We start from the raw sequence: 22993 nt of genomic DNA, 5'->3' as shown, positions 1-22993 counted from the left end.
CTCGCCATGGGACGTCAGAGACGAGGTGTGGGAGGCTCAGTCCCGTTACCAGCAGGACAGGTGTCAACACAACTCAGCTGCCCTTTTCACTGGCACCTTCAGCAGCCTGGTCAGGGATTAAAATAGGCCCAGGAGACTGAAGCTGCCGCATCCAGATGACGGCTGGTCAAAAACTTACCATCAAAAACGGTATGTCCCAAAACCGAAATATTTCCATTCTCAAATGCCACCAGGGTGCCTCATGGGAGCTGTAGTTTGGGTGACTCGTGCTTTTGGGCTAGGCCCTGGTCAGACTCCCATGATACACCATGGACATACAACTGCCATGATGCACGGCCTCACCTTGCTAAGCAAGGAGCTGGCAGTCCATCGTGGGAGATGTCCAGACGGGGAGCCTGGTCCACTCAGCAGAGCATGAGGCACCATTTCAGAATGGAAATACTGCGGGGAGGGCAGGGGGTGTCCAAAACCTCCAAATTTAACCCCATTTTCCAGCTCTAGTCCAGACCTCTTCCTACTCTCCAACTGGCAGGTCCAGCCCCTTTCATAGAATCATAGAATCTCAGGCTTGGAAGGGACCTCAGGAGGTATCTAGTCCAACCCCCTGCTCAAAGCAGGACCAATTCCCAACTAAATCACCCCAGCCAGGGCTTTGTCAAGCCTGGCCTTAAAAACCTCTAAGGAAGGAGATTCCACCACCTCCCTAGGGAACCCTTTCGGCCCCCTGCAAATCCATATCATGCGTGTGTGTATGGGGAGCTGAGCTCTGAGTCGTAGGGGGGGTGAGGATGAATGCGCCACATGATTCCTAAATTCTGCCCTCCCCAGCACTGCTGAACTCCACTGTGACACTTCCCGGGGGTACCCAGGGCTGGGAGGCACCCTGCTACCCTCTGCTCTCACCGTGAGAGAGCCGCCTATGCTAGCCAGGGGCCAGCTCCCCAACTCCACCAGCCACAGTCAAACCTCAGCCTGGGCCGACCCCGCGGTCCCTCTGCAGGTTAGCGCTAGGCGCACTCCAGCTCCCAAGCCTGCCAAGCATCTTCTGTCTGGAGCCCCTGGGCACTGGATACTCGCTGTGTTTTCTCCCAAGGAACAGCACCGCCCGGTGTGCCGGTTACACCTCAGATCCCCGCTCTCCTGAAACAGCCCGGAGAGCTGCTCAGGGAGAAGGCAAGCAAACGTGTCTTGAACAAAGAGGAGATTTCAAATAATAGCTAGTAGGACTAACTGGAAACCAAAAGTTACATGTACAATAAAATCACAGCCCATATCCTAGGGCCTAGGCAATTAACCAAAGACTGAGGGTTGCTCCCCCAAAGATCCTTTCCGGCCTGCTTGACTGTGACCTTCTGTTCCTAGGCAAACACACAACTTGCTTCCTAGGAGAAGGATCCGGCCTGTCTCTTTGCAACCGCAGAGATTTCAAAACAGTCCTTTGATCTTTGTTCCTAAACAGTTTGCTCCTTCTTGTCGATTTCACGGTCGCTTGTCGATTTCACAACCTTGATTAGCTGGTGGCTGTATATGAAAATAAACTTACACGCTGAGATCACAGTACACAATGATCAGACAGAGAGAGAAGCACCTGCCGAGGCATGTCACCACCTGGTGACCTGCCTTTCACTTCAAAAGCTTTAAGACGTAATTTCCAGTATAAATACATCACTTCTTAAACATGATCCTACATACATTTCACAAAGACGCTGATGACTCCTGGCTCTCAGCAGACACCTTAGCTGCCATCCTTCAATGAATTGTTCTGCACATACTTGACCCAGGGGATCCCTGTAAAACACTCCGCCCCCCAACCACCGTGCCTTCCCCCAGGTGGCACAAAGAGGTTTCTGTGTCACGTGTCACAGAAGACTTTGGGAAGTCCTGGGACAAATCTGATTCAGTGGGACCTGCGTTCTGTGATCCTAGTGCCCCCGTGACCCCCCACACCAACATGCCTCTGCTTCTCCCTCAGTAGCCGCCTCTCCCTTAGCTACCCCAATGAATCCCGTCATGTTCCTTTCTACAACCGTTAGTCACCAGTGTCGGGTTTACAATGGCACCAGCGGCTCCATGGAGCCGGGCCCATGCTCAGAAGGGGCCACAGCCTGCTCCACTTGCACTGCGCCCCGAGGCCCCGCTGGCTCCCCTCCACCCATCACTTGCTCCTCAGGCCGAGGGCTCCTCTCCACCCCCTGGCCCCACCCCCTGCTCCTCTCTGCCCCCTGGCTGGACCCCTGTGCCCCTCCGGCTCCGGGTATGGCCTGTCTCCCCGGAGCTGAGCTGCCTGGGATTGGTGCAGAAGCCTGGCTAGTCTCAGCCAGGTGTATGTGTGGGGGTGACAGTGTGGGGGGCTTGGCTGGGTCCCTCCAGGGAAGTGGGGCCTGAGGGAGCCTGGGCAGACCAGGCCCTGGCCTGGCTGATTGCGGCACTCCCGAGGGGCTGGAGCGATTCCTGGCCCCGGGACCAGCCTTGGCTGCGCTGCCGGCTCAGCCCGACAGACACAGTCACCTCCCAGCAGGGCCGGTGAGTGCGGCCAGGAGGCAGGGGGTGGGGAGCGGGTCTCTGGGAGGTGCTGGGCTGTGAGGGGGAGGGGAAGATCTGTGTGTGTTGGGGCACTAGGGAATGGAGCTTCTGTGGGGGGTGCTGGGCAGTTGCGGTGGGCAGGGCCGTCCTTAGGGCACTGGAAAATTTGGGACAGCAGGTAAGGGCGGGTCGGCTCCCGCACACCCAGCGCGCGCTGCCGTCTCCTTAGGCAGGGGCCGTATTCCCAGAGCCGAATGCACCGGCGGGCGCATTGTGCGTGAGGGAGAGGGTACACGGGGATCTGTGCTGAACTGTGACTCTCCGCCGCCGTGAGACGGGCCGGGCGGCTCGGTGTCCTTTGGTGCCTCATCTGTCCCTCCCGGGCTGCGAGCCCCGGCTGCCGCTGCGTCTGCTGCATACGAAGCTCAGTGTGTGTCAGCATTGGCGGGGGTTCTTCTGGGGGTCTGCGGGTGGGGGTGGTGGCTGTGCCCCAACTCGAGCATAGGGGCACCAGTTTAATAATACTGTGTAGGGCCCCATAAATCCTAAGGACAGCCCTGGTGGTGGGGCTGTGGGCAGGGGGGCGCTGGGCAAGGGTGGTGTTGTCCAGGGTGCTGTGTATTTGTGGGGGAGGGGAGGGCATAGTGAGTCTGGGGGGGCACTGGCCATAGGGAATCGGGGAGGGGTATTCCGGTGTTGGCAGGGGGGGCTGTGTGGTGCAGGATGGGCCCACCCCCAAGGGGAAGGGGCACTCTGGCAGCACAGGGCCAGGCGGGGCACTGTACATCTGGCAACTGCCAGTTTGTAAACAGTGCCCCTGTCATGCCAGCCCCCATTGCCTCCGGCTGGCCCCTCACTCTGGGGACTGACCCCCCCCACGCCAGGCTCCATTGCCTCCATGGGGGCCAACAAAACGTTCCTCCAGCCCTGTCACGCGGCTGCCCCCGGTGCCCTGAGTGCCAGCCCAGGGCTGAGTGATGTCATCGAGGGCTGAGGGGCGGGTCTGTTATCTCCATGATGACTCCATGACATTGTGGAACTTTATTGTGGGCTGGGAAATCTCCGCTCCACCCATTGACACCGGCGGAGAGGCCAGGCTGTGATTTCCCAATGGCAGGTGGGTGAAAACAATCCACGAGCCGCGTTGGGAAGTCCCAGCGGTGCCACGTTCCCAGGTTCAGTGGTGTGGGGTTTATTCAGGCGCTGGGTGATCTCTGCCCCACAGCCCGCCCGGACTCTGAATGGCTCATTTCCATACCCCAGCCTCCATCTCTCTGCCTCAGTCCCGCCTCTTGGAACCAGGGGCTGTGAGAGTTCCCCGGCCTCCCGGCGGGGTTGTGGGGATAAAGGCAATAACCGCTTGTGAAGGGCGGAGACGCCCCGGTGAGGGGCCCCACATCGGTTATAATGAACTAATCACCTTCTGCTGCGTTAATGCAATAAACGTCCCGGTTTGCTGAAAGGGCCCGAGCCTCCCTGGTGTCAATCAGGAGTAACTCGCGTATACTGAAAGCAGTTGCAGGGACTTTACACTAGTGGAGGATTTGGCCCCATGAGGAATTTGCTCCATCCATTGGGTGTGAGGCAAACCCCAATGAGGGCAGGGGGATAAATCCCATTGACTCTGATCCCATTGGCACTGGATCAGTCCCGCAATGCGCTTGTCTCCTGTACACTGGTGGAGGCTGTCCTGTGAGTCTGACACCGAGACGGGCCCCAGGAGAGCCAACGTGCCAGGTCTCCGAGGGAGAGTGACGCAAAACCGGACTCACTCCGGATTGGGGTTCCACGATGAAGCGAGGGAACTGCGCACCGCAGGCTCAGCGGGGCTCTGGGAAGGAAAGGGAGACATTGACAGTAGAAAGAATGAGGAGTCCTTGTGGCACCTTAGAGACTAACAAATTTATTTGGGCATAAGCTTTCGTGGGCTAAAACCCACTTCATCAGATGCATGGAGTGGAAAATACAGTAGGGAGAGATATATATGCAGAGAACATGAAAAGATGGGGGTTGCCTTACCAACTCTAACGAGACAAATCAATTAAGGTGAGCAATTATCAGTAGGAGAAAAAAAACTTTTGCAGTGATAATCAGGATGGCCCATTTCAAACAGGTGACAAGAAGGTGTGAGTAACAGCAGGGTGAATGTAACACAAACGGTAGGTTTGTGTTACATTCACCCAGTCGCCGGGTCTCCTGTCTAAGCCCGAAGGGGGGTGACTGTCACTGCTGCCCCCGCGCGGCTGCCGGGAGAAGGGTGTTTCTCTGTGTCTATCACACAGTAATAGTCGGCTTCGTCCTCGGATTCCAGGTTGGTTATTTGCAGATACAGCTCACTCTTGGAATTATCCCTGGAGATGGTGAATCGGCCTTTCACTGAATCAAGGTAGCGTATATCGCTCCCATCGGGGTTTATATCACCGACCCATTCTAGTCCCTTTCCGGGAGCCTGTCGGAGCCAGCTCAGGTAGGAATCGCTGAAGTGGAACCCGGAGATTCTGCAGGAGAGGCGGAGAGACTCTCCAGGCCTTTTCACACCCCCTCCGGACTCCTCCAGCTGGACCTGGGACCGGACACCTGAGAATAAAGAGAGGCCATTACTATCGGTATAGAAATAGCGATAACACAATATTCTCTAACTCTGCCCGTTATTCAGAGGGAGGAACGTACCTTCTAAAGCTGCTGCCGCGAAACTTAAAAGGAGCAAAAATCTCATCTTTCCTGGGGCTGGAGCGGAAAGTTCTCAGACTGGCTGGTAACTGCTCAGACCCAGGGGCTGCGGCTCCTGTCTCCGGGTGCAGCCTGGGCAGAGAGAGGCGCAGATTTAAACAGGAAACCGTCTCCCTCATTTGCATGCCCCGCCTTGTAAGAGACACACACTCCTCCTGCCAGGGATCTGATTGGCTCGCCCTAGTGTAAGGGACTGTTGTCCCCTTACTGACATTCAGTGGGGTGTTTTGCTTGGCCAGCTCCCAGCACTAAAAGAATGGGGAGAGGCCAATGCTCCAGGTCAGCCTCAGCCTCTGAGCCTGATGGACAGGGCGGCAGGCTAATGAGAGAGTCAGGAGGCCAGGGGGGTCCTGTCCTCCCTGCGAGCTGGAATTGCCTGGGTCAGACAGAGGGGGGCAGAGCTAAGGAGAGAGCAGGGGCCTGAGCTGAGCAGGGGAGCAGAGCCGGGCCGGCCAGAGGGGCCAGAAAGGCAGCCCAGGAAGCAGAGCTGGGAGCAGAGTCCCAGAGACCCAGCCACCGTGTCAGGGATCCCCCCCCACTCTGAACTCGGGTACAGATGTGGGGACCCGCATGGCTTTTAAGGCCTTCTCTCCTAGGTCAGCCCTACCCCCTCGTTAATCACACAAGGGGAGGGTGATCACAAGGCTGATTGAGGCTGATCAAGGATGATCCAGGGAAAAAGGCTCAAACAGTCCTCAGACACACAATCCCAACTGACCCTGTCACTTAAATAACCTGAAAGAGAAAGAGAAATACAAACAGCCAAACAACCTGACTCACCCCAAGATGAGTACTCGCACATTGTTCGTTCAGCAGGGAGATCACCTCACCTTCTCAAACTCCCCTGTTTGCGATCCCCAGCTGGCTAGTATTAATGTATTTCTCCTGAAAACGTCCCCATGAGGTAGGGACGTGCTGCTACCCTCATTTTGCGAATGGCAAACAGAGAGCCTATGTGATTTGCCCAAGGTCACACAAGAGCTCTGTAGCAGAGCAAAGAATTCAACTCCTGGCGAGGGCCCTAACCACTGGACCAGGCTTCCTTTCTAAAGGCCTTAGACTTTTATTCTGAGGGTCCATGGTTCAAGTCCCTGGGCAGGTTTAGGGGGGATCATTTCCCCCTGTGGTATCCTTCAAGAGGCAGCTCTTCAGTACTCCTTGATATAAAGGGGGGAGGGATAGCTCAGTGGTTTGAGCATTGGCCTGCTAAACCCAGGGTTATGAGTTCAATCCTTGAGGGGGCCATTTAGGGATCTGATATTCTATGATTCTATGTTGCCCTTAGGCTCAAAAGGACCTTAAGTTGTATCTTCACTGCAGGGTTAACTTGAGTTATGAACATGCAAGTTACGCCTCTTGAGTGAGAACAGCCACACTGTAATATCCCCCTCCACTATCCACACTGATGCTACACTCACCCTGTGTGACGCTAGGGCTGCTGGGGGCACATCTCAGGGTTCTTTGACCTGTAGTAAGCTTCTCTCTGGATACCTTCCTAGTGAATTGTGGGATAACTTGTCTGTCCCTTCTTGGCACACCAGGGGAACCGTGGGAAGGCACTGGAGGATGAGCAGTACTTGAGTAGCCTGCGTCACTACAGAGACGTCATGTTAGCAGCTGGCAAGCTGCACTAATTCTAGCTTCACCCTATATCTCGTGACAGGCCAGCCAGCTCCAATGAAAAGCTCACTACACTCAAGCTCAGGGTATTTGTGTGTGGTCTGGACTTGAGCTGGGGCAACACTCAAGTTAGCTTTGCAGAGAAGACAAGCCCATGTAACTGAGAAACATGTCTACTATGTTTGTACAGCTCCTAGCACAGCAAGGCATCAACTTACTTCTAGACAGATGTTAAATAATAATGAAACAATGAGGTTATCTCAGGTGATCTGCTTTCGGGGTCTCTCCAGATCGACTCCTGCTCTACACTATAACATTTAACCCTCTTCAGTCGCATTTCAAACGCACTTTCCGTCCACACACAAACCTGCTTTAGTCAGTTCTGGCTGGTTCTAAGCAACGTCACAGTGACTCTGCTCTCTGAGGACTAAAGAACAATTCAGCCCAAATCATTCCTGACTCAGTCATTTCATGAGACCTTTAAAAATGGGGTTGAGACTCCGGGCAGTATTTGGAGTGGAGCTGACAGATGTCTCTCAGCTCCCTTCTTAGCCCATCTACATCTATTCCCTCCCATACCAGGCCCCCCACATCATCCTTCCACCCTTCCAAAGAATATCTGTCTGTGCCTATGTTAATGCTACCAGATCATGTCATCACGCTACAAACCATTGGGGTTGTATCTCCACTAACATCCCCACCAGCTTCTAAACCACATTAGATTTACCTGCAGGAACCCGATAAAAGTATGTCAAATTATGAATGGGAAAGAGTAGGTTGAAAGGAAGCTTCTGTTTTCCTTGTCTTGTAATAGAACAACAAGGGGTTATTCAATGAAATTGAATGGAGGCAAATTCAAAATGGAACCAAAGATCACATAATTTGTAATAACGAGGGCTCTCAAGCGATTAAAAAAATTAATCACAATTAATCGCACTGTTAAACAATAACAGAATACCATTTATTTAAATATTTTGGAGGTGTTCTACATTTTCAAATATATTGATTTCTATTACAACACAGAATACAAAGTGTTCAGTGCTCACTTTATATTTATTTTGATTACAAATATTAGCACTGTAAAAAACAAAAGAAATAGTATTTTTCAATTCACCTCTTACAAATACTGTAGTGCAATCTCTTTACCATTAAAGTTGAACTTACCAATGTAGAATTATGTACAAAAAATAACTGCTTTCAAAAATAAAACAATGTAAAACTTCAGAGCCTATAAGTCCACTCAGTCCTATTTCTTGTTCAGCCAATCGCTCAGACAAAGAGCCATTACAAACATTGAATCTATCTCCCCATGTAAGTATTCTCACACTTGCTTCTTATCAAACTGTCTGTTCTGGGCTACCTTGATTATCACTTCATAAGTTTTTTTTCTCTTACTTAACTGGCGTCTCAGAGTTGGTAAGACAGCTCCCACCTGTTCATGCTCTCTGTATTTGTATATATACCTCCTCAATATATGTTCCATTCTATGCATCCGAAGAAGTGGGCTGTAGCCCATGAAAGCTTATGCTCTATTAAATTTGTTAGTCTCTAAGGTGCCACAAGTACTCCTGTTCTTTTTTCAAAGAAGTTTATTTACATTTGCAGGAGATAATGCTGCCTGCTAATTGTTCACAACGTCACCTGAAAGTGAGAACAGGCGTTCGCGTTTCAGTGTTGCAGTCAGCGTCGCAAGATGTTTACATTCCAGATGTGCTAAAGATTCATAGGTCCCTTCATGCTTCATCCACCATTCCACAGGACGTGCGTCCATGCTGATGACAGGTTCTGCTCGATAACAATCCAAAGCAGTGCGGACTGACGCAGGTTCACTTTCATTATCTGAGTCACATGCTATCAGCAGAAGGTTGATTTTATATTCTTGGTGGTTTGGGTTCTGTAGTTTCTGCATCAGCGTGTTGCTCTTTCAAGATTTCTGAAAGCACGCTCCACACATCATCCTCTCAGATTTTGGAAGGCACTTCAGATTCTAAAACCTTGGGTCGAGTGCTGTAGCTATCTTTAGAAATCTCACATTGATAACTTCTTTGCTTTTTATGAAATCTTCAGCAAAAGTGTTCTTGAAACGAACAACATGTGCTGGGCTACCACCCGAGACTGCTATAACATGAAATATAGGACAGAATGTGGGTAACACAGAGCAGGAGACATACAGTTCTCCCCCAAGGAGTTCATTCACAAATTTAATTAGCGCATTATTTTTTTAAGGAATATCATCAGCATGGAAGCATGTCCTCTGGAATGGTGGCCGAAGCATGAAAGGGCATACGAACGTTTAGCATATCTGGCATGTAAACACCTTACCATGCCATCTACAAAAGTCCCATGCGAACGCCTGTTCTCACTTTCTGGTGACATTGTAAATAAGAAGTGGGCAGCATTATCTCCCGTAAATGTAAAGAAACTTGTTTGTCTTAGCGATTGGCTGAACAAGAAGTAGGGCTGAGTGGACTTGTAGGCTCTAACGTTTTGCATTGTTTTGTTTTTGAATGCAGTTATGTAACAAAAAAATCGACATTTGTAAGTTGCATTTTCATGATAAGGAGATTGCACTACAGTACTTGTATGAAGTGAACTGAAAAATACTATTTCTTTTATCATTTTTACAGTGCAAATATTTGTAATAAAAATAAAAATATAAAGTGAACAGTGTACACTTTGTATTCTGTGTGGTAATTGAAATCAATATTTTTTAAAATGTAGAAAAATATCCAAACATTTAATAAATTTCAATAGGCATTCTATTGTTTACCAGTGCTATTAAAACTGCAATTAATCGCAATTAATTTTTTTAATTGTGATTAATTTTTTTGAGTTAATCGCTTGAGTTAACTGCAACTAATCGAGAGCCCTAGTAATTACACTGTTGAACTCATTGTCACAGGATGTTCTTAAGACAAGAATTTAGGTGAGTGGACATTTATGTGGATAAAATTAAATGGGATTGGGGGGTGATGTTCGGAAAAGGTAAAGCAGGTTATGCTTGTACACACCATGTGTCTGTGCAGCGCCTGGCACAACAGGGCCCTGATCTCAGCTGGGGCTGGGACTGTCTCTCACTGTTTGTGTGTCCTGATCTCATCTGCCTCCTAGTCACTACCGTGAGTCAGATCACAAAAAGTAATCATAATCTGATCCAGTATGGGAATTCCCTGGGCTACTTGGTGATACCACACAGCTCTGTGCCACACATATCCACAGGGAATAACCAGGTAAGTACTGAAAAGGCAATTACTAGGGGTTCAGTCGTGAGGAATCAGAAGGAATGATCGTGACAATCTCCTACAGCGAGGTATTTTAGGGTGAGTGACCATGCGAAGAAATGTCCTTTCTGGCTGCTGACGTGGACTATCCTTGTTATATCACCGTCTCTGAACGGCAAACTGCTAAGCTCTTGTTTTGAGGTGATGCCCAGTCAGACTCTAAACAGGCTCCTCTTGTTTGTCCACTGGACAGTTGATTGGGTTTTTAAGAATGGGAACAGTCAGTCATTAAGAGGAGGAAGCAGAACCCATGGCTCTTATCAGCGTGAGATCGGTGCCTGCCAGAGGTGAACAAGGGCAGACAGGGAGAACAGGCTGGCAGGTGTGGATGTGTTTTCAGAAGAGCTCTTGCATGAAAGAGCTGTGCCAACATAGCAATGCCGCCGGCGACAGGTAAAGGTGGTGTGTCCAGCGAAGCAAAGAGGGGCCTCAGTAGCTCTTTGTTGTACTCAAATTTGGTCCTGGTTGTGGAGGGAGAGAGAGAAAACAGAGGCCCAGATTCTCAGGCCTTGTCTACACAAGAAAAATACACCGATTGTCCAATTTGGTGCAATTTTAATGAGAGTTAGTTCAACCATGAAAACCCCTGTGTGGAGGCTCTTCTTTCCATTCAAATCAGGTATATATTGCATTATACATACAATTACTGTACGCATCGAACATAAAGAGAAGGGGTCAAATTCTCCTCGCAGTAACATTGCTGTCAATATGTAGTCACTTCCCTGTAGCAAATAATGATTCTCAATTTGTGCTGAGTGACTGAGAACAGAATTTTACCCAGCACTGAGTGAAAAATGAATTCAGGGTAGAGAGAGGTCTCCTGCCTTTATGGACACTTTAAATGCATCCCACATCTGCTGTTGGCTGCAGAAAGCTTTCATGCAGTGGTTAAGCACTAGACTCATGGGGACTGTGTTCTATTATCACCTCTGCCAGAGAATTACTAGGCGACCTTGGGCATGTCACTTCTGGATGGATTGGGTTCGTCAGGCCGCCGGGAAGGGACTGGAGTGGGTCACCCGTATCAGCAGCGGCAGTGGGAGTAGCACACACTACGCTGATGCAGTCAGAGGGCGATTCACCATCTGCAGAGACAATCCCAACAACTTGCTGTATTGGCAAATGACCAGCCTGAGGCCGGAGGACACTGCCTGGTATCACTGTGCAGGATTCACAGTCGGGGGAAGCCAGTCTGAGCTCAGACAAAAACCTCCCGTTGCGGTTACCAGCGAAAGTGCCAGCTGGTTTGATGCTGACAGTCTGCGCGCTGGGAGCTCACAAGTGAAAGGTCTATAAGAGAAAATGCGATCAGTTATGGGAAGAGATCTCATTATTCTCATTATTATTCCTCTTCCTTGATTTTACTGAAGATCAAAGAGTTCACAGAAAAAGAGGTAAACAGTGAGGTGGCAAAATTGGCAGACGGGAAGAGCTACAAAGGGATCTCACAAAATTGGGAGACTGGGCAACGCAATGTCAGCTGAAATTCAACGTTGGTAAATGCACATTGGAAAACATAATCCCAACTATATATAGGAAATGATGGGGTCTAAATTAGTTGTTACCACTCTAGAAAGAGATCTTGGAGTCATTGTGGGTAGTTCTCTGAAAACATCCACTCAATGTGCAGCGGCAGTCAAAAAAGCGAACAGAATGTTGGGAATCATTAAGAAAGGGATAGATAATAAGACAGAAAATATTATGTTGCCGCTATATAAATCCATGGTATGCCCACATCTTGAATATTGTGTGCAGATGTGGTCGCCACATCTCTAAAATGGTATCTTGGAATTTGGAAAGGATCAGAAAAGGGCAACAAAATGGGTGTGGAACGGCTTCCTTATAAGGAGAGATTAATAAGATTGGGACTTTTTGGCTTGGAAAAGAGATGACTAAAGGTGGATATGATTGAGGTCTGTAAAATCATGACGGGTGTGGAGAAAGTAAATAAGGAAGTGTTATTTACTCCTTCTTATAATGCAAAACTAGGGGTCACCCAACGAAATTAATACACAGCAGGTTTAAAACAAACACAAGGAAGTATTTCTTCACACAACACACAGTCAGTCTGTGGAACTCTTTGCCAGGGGATGTTGTGAAGGTCAAGAGTATAAGAGGGTTCAAAAAGAACTAGATAAATTCCTGGAGGATAGGTCCATGAATGGCTATTAGCCAGGATGGGTAGGGATGGTGTCCCTAGCCTCTGGTTGCCAGAAGCTAGGAATGGGCAACAAGCAATGGATCACTTGAGAATTACCTATTCTGTTCATTCCCTCTGGGGCACCTGGCATTGGCCCTGTCGGAAGACAGAATACTGGGCTTGATGGACCTTTGGTCTGATACAGTATGAGCGCTCTTACATTCTTACGTTCGTACAGAAGTTCACACAAAGGACTAGACAATGCTTATTTGGGCCCTTCCTCTCTCTTTTCTCTCCTGGGGACAAATTCTGAGACCACACAAAACCCTTCAGATATTCACAGATTCATAAACCTACAGGCCAGAAGGGAGCAGTATGATAAACTAGTCTGACCTCCTGCATATTACCGGCCATAGATCCTCAACCTCATTCATTCGTGTTCCGTCTACCACCCTCTTCAATTCACTACGCTGGGATTCCGCTTAGTGTCACCACTGTCAGAGACACATTCCAGCAGAAAGACACCGATCGCTCAGCTTGTGGTACTAGGACACATCAGGTTTGCTTGTTTGTTTCGTTTGGGGTTTTTTTGTTCATCTGTTGTTTGAGTTGAATCTTTTTTCCCACCAAAGATGGCTTTTCTGGCACAAGGAGCACTTTTCTAGCAGAGAAAAATCCTTGTTTACATGAATAATAAATAACCCTTGTCCAAAAATATTCATTTTCTGGCTTTAATAATAACACAAAAAGAGAAGACCGAGTGAGAAAGAGAGCGGGGGGCTGACGAGTCCCCTTTTCCCACACAACACCAGGGGGCAGCAGTGAGGAAAACAGAGCAGCACAGCTTTGGGGACCAGACTGAACGGGGGTATTAGAGGCTGGAAAACAGCATTTTTCAACTCTGTGCCTACACAAACGACTCATCTGTGTAAAGAAACTGCATTCGCACTTTGACTCTGGCAATTCTGCCTGAAATCTGTGAGAAAAATAACTGGCAAGTTTTTTTCAAAAGAAAACCAGTCAAAGAATTACATCCTGAGGTCTCACTCATATCCAGCCTTCATGGAATCCAATCACTTTGCCATGAAGCCCCAATTAAGCTCTACCTCTTCCATAGTATTATTTTTAATATCAGTCCCTCTGTGTCAGTACGGGCAAGTCACTTTGATCGTGATGATTCAACTCCAAGCCTTGTACGTTGTCTCACTCCTATTAGCCTCCTAATTGAACTGGTCTCCAGCCAGTCTGAGAGCCTAGGACCATGTCGCTTGGAGCCAGCCAGCCATCCTTATTGACTATCATACACTAAAACTGTCTATGTAATATCCCCTTACCAAATTAATCTAATCTACCTATCTATCTAGTGTTTTCCCCAGGAATTGAAATTGCGGGGCGAGGGGGGGGGAGGAGGTGTCGAATTTACAGGTGTGGGGGTCTGAGATTTTGGTATTCTCAGTTGTGACCCATGAAGGCCTGGTTACAGTAGAGAGAGACACAAATGATCTCCCCTTAACATGATCTCACACGACTGTCAGGGGAGAGAGAAGCTCTGCTGATTCCATCTGCCCCTGGGGAGCGCAGGGAGCAGACACTCAATGGCTATTTTAGCAAAGAAGGAGCAGGTGCATCCGCCCTCACTCTGTGATGCTCCCCACTGACTCACCAGGGCTTTCTGGTCAGCCCACTCCAGTTCAGAGCTCCCTCCTTTTAACACTGAAGGGAGAAGCTGAGCCCCGAGGGAAGGTCAGTGGCAATGCTGAGCCCTGAATGAAGATGATTGACTGAAAGGGAAGGGTCACTAATCTAGAGGTGACCTTCCCCCTCAGTCCAGGGATAATTCTCTATGGGTGAAATTCACCCCTGTGTGAAGGGCCTAGTATAGGGTTACCATATTTAAAAAATAAAAAGAGGACACTCCACGGGCCCTGGCCCCGCCCCTTTCCCACCCCCGCCCCCGCCCCAACTCCGCCCATTTCCCGCCCCTTCCCCAAAAGTCCCCGCCCTAACTCCCCCTCCTCCCTCCCAGCCACGCGAAAAGGGCTGCCCGAGCGCTACCGGCTTCACGGTTTGCCGGGCAGCCTCCAGACCCTGCGCCCCCGGCCGGCGCTTCCCCAGCACAGCTGGAGCCCGGGAGGGGAAGCGCCCAGCCGGGGGCGCAGGGTCCGGAGGCATGGGGGCTGCCCGAAGCTGGTAGCGCTCGGGCAGCTCGGCTCTTAAACAGAGCAGAAGAATCAGGGGAGGAGCAAAGCAGCCGCGGGAGGGGAAGTGCCGGGCCGGCGGTATTTTTCTCGGACATGTTCGGCTTTTTGGCAATTCCTCCGGACGGGGGTTTGATTACCAAAAAGCCGGACATGTCCGGAAAAAAACGGACATATGGTAACCCTAGCCTAGTACAAGGGCCTCTGCACCTCCTGGGTCCCACCTAGCCCGAGGAATTTCTTCACCCCATACAGCAGTTTAGAAGTCTACAATACTATCCCAACATTTTGAACCTTAACCATCAGGACCAGTCTTAGGTAGACAGAAAAGCAGCACCATTGTGTAAACAATTCCCCTAACTGAGAAGAAGGGGCTCAAATAGACCCCAATATTATTCTCCAGACGTCTCTGCTTCACAGCACAAGGGGGAGTTTCCGAACACCTACAAACACGTGTTAGGTGCTCAAAACCCGTTTGTGTTCCATGGGCACAAGCTGCCTAAATGCCCTTGGTGCCTTTGAAACATGCAACGGAAAAAAAACCCCAACCCTTTGATTTCTATATTCTAACAGTAAATACATTTCTCTTTGTTCTCTCCCCTTCAACATGTAACGACTGTGTCCAATATTTTCGTCAATGGCCAGAGTGCCCCGTGCCTGGATACCCATATTGCTGCCCCTCTATCGGGATTTAAAAGCAGAAGGTGCTGATCACCCAACTTCTCAAAATCCAGTCTCTTCTAAGCTGCCTCAAAAGAGACAAAGAAAAGCCCAAGGATATGAAATAACTAGTCCTCTTTAAAAAGATCATCCTATGTCCACGGTAGGAAAATTGGTGTGGCAATGACAGAGGCCCAGTATTGTATGCTAAGGAAGATATATGAATTTACCGGGGCTTTGATCAGGTTTCAGGCACTGAGTTACAGTCCCTCAATCCTTGCTAGACACTCTAGTACATCACTCTCCTCCGTGGGCTCCATGCTGGGAACTGGAGTCCATTCGCAGTTGAATTGATCAGTCCCTTAGGAAAAGCAGGAGATGCAAATGGGGCTACTTACCTCCCCTGCTTAAAACCTTTCATTCCCCAGACCCTGAAGCTCTCGCACTGAGAAGCCGCAGCCTTGTGGGTTCATGCAGTGAAGCAGTTATTTACTCTTTCCCCAAATACACAAACCAGGGGTCATCAGATGAAATTAATAGGCAGGAGCGTTAATATGAGCAACACGAAATATTTTTTTTCCACAAAATAAACAATTAACCAGGGAAACTCATCACCATGAGATGTTGGGTTGTTTGTGGTGGCCAGAGGTACAACTGGGTTCAAAAAAGAACTGGATACAGGGCTGGGGACGCAAACCCCATGCTCGAGAGACCCTAAATCTCTGACTGTCACAAACGGGGAGTGGAAGATGGGGGTGGATCGCCCGAAATGTCCCTGTTCTGTTCACTCTGCCTGAACTTCTGGTACTGGCCACTAGCAGAGACAGGATACTGGGCAAGAGAGACCATTGGTCTGAACCTGTATAGCAGCTTCTATCTAATCTATCTATCTATCTATCTCTTATTTCTCTAGTTACGGGTCTTCCTCCTTGTCTTGTATCCCCAGTCCTAGACAGTGACTGCACGGGGAAGGAGTTGCTGTTTCTTTTAATAAAGGGGATATGCAAATACAGGGGTCAGTTCCCAGTTTACATCTGTCCCTCTCTCTGCCCAGGCTGCACCCGGAGACACAATCCGCAGCACCCTGTGTCTGTGCAGTTACCAGCCAGGCCCCTGAGAACTTTCCCCTCCAGCCCCAGGGGAAATGAGGCTTTGGTTCCACATAGTTTTCATTATAGCGGCTTTGGAAGGTAATTTCTCCCCCTACATGCATTGCAGCGGCAGAGGAAGATTCTATTATTGCTGTGGGTATTCAGCTGATTTATGAGCAGGTGTCCGGTCCCACGTCCAGCTGGTGGAGTCCGGAGGGGATGTGAAAAAGCCCGAAGACTCTCTCCGCCTCTCCTGCAAAGCCTCCGGGTTCCCCTTCAGCAATCATCTCATGGATTGGATCCGTCTGGCCCCCGGGAAGGGTCTGGAGTGGGTCGCCAAAATTCAAGTCACCTCTACTTACTACGCTGATCCCATCAAAGGGCGATTTATTTGCAAATGAACAACCTGAAGCCTGAGGACACTGCCCGGTATTACTGCTCAAGGTGCACAGTGAACCGAAGTCTATAAATGATAATACAGAAACACCAGCTGCGGATTCCCCCTTATCCCATGGGCCGCAGAGGGGCTGCAGATCCATAAACAAGACCCCACTGGGGGGGCGCAGGAATGGGAAGGGTCACCAGGCCAGGAATAAAGTCTGATTTTATGTTTCTAATTCCCAGGCAATATTCCCTCTTGTTGCCCATCGCTCCATAGTGTCCGTGCCGGGATTTTGAAAGGAAACTAATGGATTGCGGCAGCTCTTTCTGTCTCATCTGGGGCTGGGACTGTCTCTCACCATTTGTGGGTGTACCACCTGGCACAATAGGGTCCTGATCTCATCTGCCGCCTAGTCACTACCATAATACAGATGATAAATAATAATCATAATCTGATCCGGTATGGGAATTCCGACATGGTTTCCCTGGGCTACTTGGTGACACCACCCAGCTCTGTGCCACACAGATCCACAGGGATTAACCAGGTAAGTACTGAAAAGGCAGGGACTTGGGGCTCAGTCGTGTACCTCAAGCCCTAGAGTACCAGGAGCTGCACAGCCTGCTAGGATCTGGAGAGACGTCTCTCTGAACAGTGGGGAATCAGCAGGAGTGATCCTGAGAATCTCCTACAGCGAGGTATTTTAGGGAGAGTGACCATGCGAAGAAATGTCCTTTCTGGCTGCTGACGTGGACTATCCTTGTTATATCACCGTCTCTGAACGGCAAACTGCTAAGCTCTTGTTTTGAGGTGATGCTGGTCAGACTCTAAACAGGCTCCTATTATTTGTCCACTGGACAGTTGATTGGGTTTTTAAGAATGGGAACAGTCAGTCATTAAGAGGAGGAAGCAGAACCCATGGCTCTTATCAGCGTGAGATCAGTGCCTGCCAGAGGTGAACAAGGGCAGACAGGGAGAACAGGCTGTCAGGTGTGGATGTGTTTTCAGAATAGCTCTTGCATGAAAGACCTGTGCCAACATAGCAATGCCGCCGGCGACAGGTGAAAGATAGTGTGTCCAGCGAAGCAAAGAGGGGCCTCAGTAGCTCTTTGTTGTACTAGGACTGGGTCCTGGCTGTGGGCCGAGAGAGAGAAAACAGAGGCCCAGATTCTCAGGCCTTGTCTATACAAGAAAGATCCATTATTTGACCAATGATGGGATTTTAATCTGAGTTAGTTCAACCATGAAAACCCCTGTGTGGAGGCTCTTCTTTCCATTCAAATCAGGTTTATGTTGCGTTATCCTAAATCAGTGGTCCCCAAACATTTTATCTCGCACCCCACTTACTGCTGTCTGTGCCCCCCCTGCCAGCTGGGAGCGGGGTCGCAGCTCAGGGCGGGGTGACATGGACAGGGGTAAGGTGGCCAAGGCTGGGGTCACAGCTGGGGGCAGGGGTTGATCCACAGACGCAGGGCTGAGAGCAGATGCCCGGGCATGCGGCCCCCAGTCGGCACTCCAGGTGTGGGCCCGGCGGCTAGTAGCGAATCCCTGGGTGCGTGGCTGGCAGTCAGGGCGGGACTAGGAGCAGAGCTGAGTGGCGCTCTATCCCTCTATTTACCTCTCTCCATTCTGAAAATTGATCATTTATACCTCCCCTTTGTTTCCTATCTTTTAACCAGTTACCAATCCATGAGAGTACCTTCCCTCTTATCCAGTGACAGCTTACTTTGCATAAGAGCCTTTGGTGAGGGACCTTGTCAAACGCTTTCTGAAAATCTAAGTATACTATATCCACTGGATTCCCCCTTGTCCACATGCTTGTTGACCCCCTCAAAGAATTCTAGTAGATTGGTGAGGCATGATTTCCCTTTACTAAAACCATGTTGACTCTTCCTCAACAAATTATGTTCATCTATATGTCTGACAATATTATTCGTTATTATAGTTTCAACCAGTTTGCCCGGTACTGAAGTCAGACTTACAGGCCTGTAATTGCCGGGATCACCTCTGGAGCCCTTTTTAAAAATTGGCCTCACATTTGCTATCTTCCAGTCATCTGGTACAGAAGCTGATTTAAAAAAATAGGTTACAGACTACAGTTAGTAGTTCTTCAATTTCACATTTGAGTTCCTTCAGAACTCTTGGGTGAATCCCATCTGGTCCTGGTGACTTATTGCTGTTTAATTTATCAATTTGTTCCAAAACCTCCTCTAATGATACCTCAATCTGGGACAGTGTATAATTATGGTTGATGTAATTAGGTTGACGCAGTGTAAGTGTAGACAATGTGTTGGTTAGATCAACTGTTACTGGCTTTCAGCAGGCATCCCAAAATGCCCCACACTGACAACAGAATTGATACAAGCGCTACTGCTGAGGACGCGCACCCCTGATACAAGGAGCCAAACGTGCACAAACAGAAGCAATTTAATAACTGGGGTGGCTCTATGCTGACATACAGTTAGGTTGCAATAATTTTGTAGTGTAGACGTGGCCTAAGAAATATCCTTTCTGGTTGCTGACGTGGACTATCCTTGTTATATCATCATCTCTGAACGGCAAACGGCTAAAGCTCTTGTTCTGAGGTGATGCTGGTCAGACTCTAAACAGGCTCCTATTGTTTATCGATTGGACAATTCACTTGGTTTTTAAGAATGGGAACAGTCAGTTGTTAAGAGGAGGAAGCAGAACCCATGGCTCTTATCAGCGTGAGATCGGTGGCTGCCAGAGATGAACAAGGGCAGACAGGGAGAACAGGCTGTCAGGTGCGGATGTGTTTTCAGAAGAGCTCTTGCATGAAAGAGCTGTGCCAACATAGCAATGCCGCCGGCGACAGGTGAAAGGTGGGGTGTCCAGAGAGGCAAAGAGGGGCCTCAGTAGCTCTTTGTTGTACTAGGATTGGGTCCTGGTTGTGGGCGGAGAGAGAGAAAACAGAGGCCCTGATTCTCAGGCCTTGTCTATACAAGAAAGATACATTATTTGACCAATGGTGGGATTTTAATCTGAAGTAGTTCAACCATGAAAACCCCTGTGTGGAGGCTCTTCTTTCCATTCAAATCAGGTTTATGTCCCATTATCCTAAACTGACCAGGAATCAGTTTCAGCTGAACTGAAGTACACCACTGCTAAACTGAAACAAATATCCACCGTCTGTGGATATTTGCTCAGGCATGCAGGAGTGAAATCAGGAAGGCCAAATCACACTTGGAGTTGCAGCTAGCAAGAGATGTTAAGAGTAACAAGAAAGGTTTCTTCAGGTATGTTAGCAAGAAGAAGAAAGTCAAGGAAAGTGTGGGCCCCTTCCTGAATGAGGGAGGCAACCTAGTGACCGAGGATGTGGAAAAAGCTAATGTACTCAATGCTTTTTTTGCCTCTGTCTTCACGAACAAGGTCAGCTCCCAGACTGCTGCACTGGGCAGCACAATATGGGGAGAAGGTGACCAGCCCTATGTGGAGAAAGAAGTGGTTCGGGACTATTTAGAAAAACTGGACGTGCACAAGTCCATGGGGCCGGATGCGCTGCATCCGAGGGTGCTAAAGGAGTTGGCGGATGAGATTGCAGAGCCATTAACCATTATTTTTGAAAACTCATGGCGATCGGGGGAGGTCCCGGATGACTGGAAAAAGGCTAATGTAGTGCCCATCTTTAAAAAAGGGAAGAAGGAGGATCCGGGGAACTACAGGCCAGTCAGCCTCACCTCAGTCCCTGGAAAAATCATGGAACAGGTCCTCAAGGAATCAATTATGAAACACTTAGAGGAGAGGAAAGTGATCAGGAACAGTCAGCATGGATTCACCAAAGGGAAGTCGTGCCTGACTAACCTAATTGCCTTCTATGATGAGATAACTGGCTCTGTGGATGAGGGGAAAGCAGTGGATGTGTTATTCCTTGACTTTAGCAAAGCTTTTGATACAGTCTCCCACAGTATTCTTGCCGCCAAGTTAAAGAAATATGGGCTGGATGAATGGACTGTAAGGTGGATAGAAAGCTGGCTAGATCGTCGGGCTCAACGGGTAGTGATCAATGGCTCCATGTCTAGTTGGCAGCCGGTTTCAAGCGGAGTGCCCCAAGGGTCGGTCCTGGGGCCAGTTTTGTTTAATATCTTTATTAATGATCTGGAGGATGGTGTGGACTGCACTCTCAGCAAGTTTGCAGATGACACTAAACTAGGAGGCGTGGTAGATACACTAGAGGGTAGGGATCGGATACAGAGGGACCTAGACAAATTAGAGGATTGGGCCAAAAAACCCTGATGAGGTTCAACAAGGATAAGTGCAGAGTCCTGCACTTAGGACGGAAGAATCCCATGCACTGCTACAGACTAGGGACCGAATGGCTAGGTAGCAGTTCTGCAGAAAAGGACCTAGGGGTCACAGTGGACGAGAAGCTGGATATGAGTCAACAGTGTGCTCTTGTTGCCAAGAAGGCTAACGGCATTTTGGGCTGTATAAGTAGGGGCATTGCCAGCAGATCGAGGAACGTGATCGTTCCCCTTTATTCGACATTGGTGAGGCCTCATCTGGAATACTGTGTCCAATTTTGGGCCCCACACTACAAGAAGGATGTGGAAAAATTGGAAAGAGTCCAGCGGAGGGCAACAAAAATGATTAGGGGTCTGGCGCACATGACTTATGAGGAGAGGCTGAGGGAACTGGGATTGTTTAGTCTCCAGAAGAGAAGAATGAGGGGGGATTTGATAGCAGCCTTCAACTACCTGAAGGGGGGTTCCAAAGAGGATGGAGCTCGGCTGTTCTCAGTGGTGGCAGATGACAGAACAAGGAGCAATGGTCTCAAGTTGCAGTGGGGGAGGTCCAGGTTGGATATTAGGAAACACTATTTCACTAGGAGGGTGGTGAAGCACTGGAATGCGTTACCTAGGGAGGTGGTGGAGTCTCCTTCCTTGGAGGTTTTTAAGGCCCGGCTTGACAAAGCCCTGGCTGGGATGATTTAGTTGGGAATTGGTCCTGCTTTGAGCAGGGGGTTGGACTAGATGACCTCTTGAAGTCCCTTCCAACCCTGATATTCTATGATTCTATGATTCTATGATTCTATGTAGCACTGGTTCAACCCACTCACTTTACATTGCTCTGTCTCTCTTCGGTACTTATGTGGCACCTCATACTTAGGGATTAACCCAATGACTAACTGTTAGGGATAAGGATGAGATTTTCATGAGGGCAGATTCTCCCACATTGGTTAATGCGGGGTTCTTACTCCTTCCTCTGAAGCAGTGGGTGCTGGCCAGTGCCGGAGATGGGATACTGGAGAAAATGGCTCTCAGGTCTAATCCAGTCTTGCCAGTCCCTTCCTCTGGAAAACCATTTGTGATTTGCTAGCGGGGCCAGGAATGGCGGACATTTCTGGGGAGGACGACCTGAGGCTCCGTGCCTCAGTTTCTAATCTGTAAGAGAGGGATAATAGCACGGCCCTTCCTTGCAGGGGGTTTGGAGGTTAAGGATAGGGCAGATACTTCATCTATGGGGGGGCCATATCTGCACCCATGGTAGACACATCTCCAGTGTGGGGGGCAGTCCTTTCACAGAGGGAAAGAAGAAATCTTCATGACTTCAACAAGACAATAAAGTGGCAGGAGTTGCAGGCTACAAAGTCTGGGCAATAATGGGAGGGTAAAGACAGACTTGTTGGTTCTACTGGACAGAGCCAGTGGTGTAAGATGCTGGGCTTGAGAGAGCAGGGTAAGATCAGACTCATTGCCCCTCCAAGGGAACAGCCCGTAGGGCCTGGGAGTAATTGAGAGGCTGCAGGGCTAGGGATGGGATATTTGATTAGTTAGCAGACACTGTGGGCATGGGGATTGGGGAAGATGAGGAAGATAAAGCAGGTTCTGCTTCTCCATGCTAGAAAGGAAAAGATAAGTCACTTCAACAACAAGTTTAGGGAGAATAATAGTTTATTCTTCCAGCTGAAGTTGGATCCTGGCCTTTGGAAGCAGAAATCAGATTCCACAGTGTGAGTTTCGGTGATAAATGAAGTGTCTGACCTTTCCTTATTGATAAAGGTGATTGGTCTCCTCGACAATGCGGGCATTGAGTTTGGGCAATTAAGCTTGTAATGTCACGTACCACACATGGTATAAATACAGAAGCTAAACCCTCCAGCTGCACACTGGGGATATCTGAACCGAGAAGAACCCTTCAGAAGCCAAGATGAAGCTCCAGATTGTGGCTGCCGTTCTCCTCGTCACCATCCTTTCCCCAAAGAGAAGCAGCGCGCAGGTGGCCGCACAGGTAAAGATGCCATCACTGCTAGCAGTATGAGACTTTCTATTATAATGATGGTTTTCTCTGTGAAATAGGATGTGAAATGGCTCCTCTTTCCTCTCTGTCCAAAGGTGAATTGTTCTTGGACA

At 49.1% G+C, this 22993-nt stretch overlaps 1 gene segment (V, D, J or C); it reads right to left on the bottom strand.

The window, feature by feature from the left end:
• Positions 1-4723: 4723 nt before the first annotated feature.
• Positions 4724-6055, bottom strand: LOC135892223 (Ig heavy chain V region 6.96-like). The segment is given in 2 exon segments: positions 4724-5100; positions 6034-6055. Coding segments are annotated over 2 exon segments (399 nt in total).
• Positions 6056-22993: the final 16938 nt, after the last annotated feature.

The sequence above is a fragment of the Emys orbicularis genome, chromosome 20, assembly GCF_028017835.1.
Source record: "Emys orbicularis isolate rEmyOrb1 chromosome 20, rEmyOrb1.hap1, whole genome shotgun sequence".
NCBI lineage: Eukaryota > Metazoa > Chordata > Testudines > Emydidae > Emys > Emys orbicularis.
This window is presented reverse-complemented; position numbering and strand designations above follow the sequence as displayed.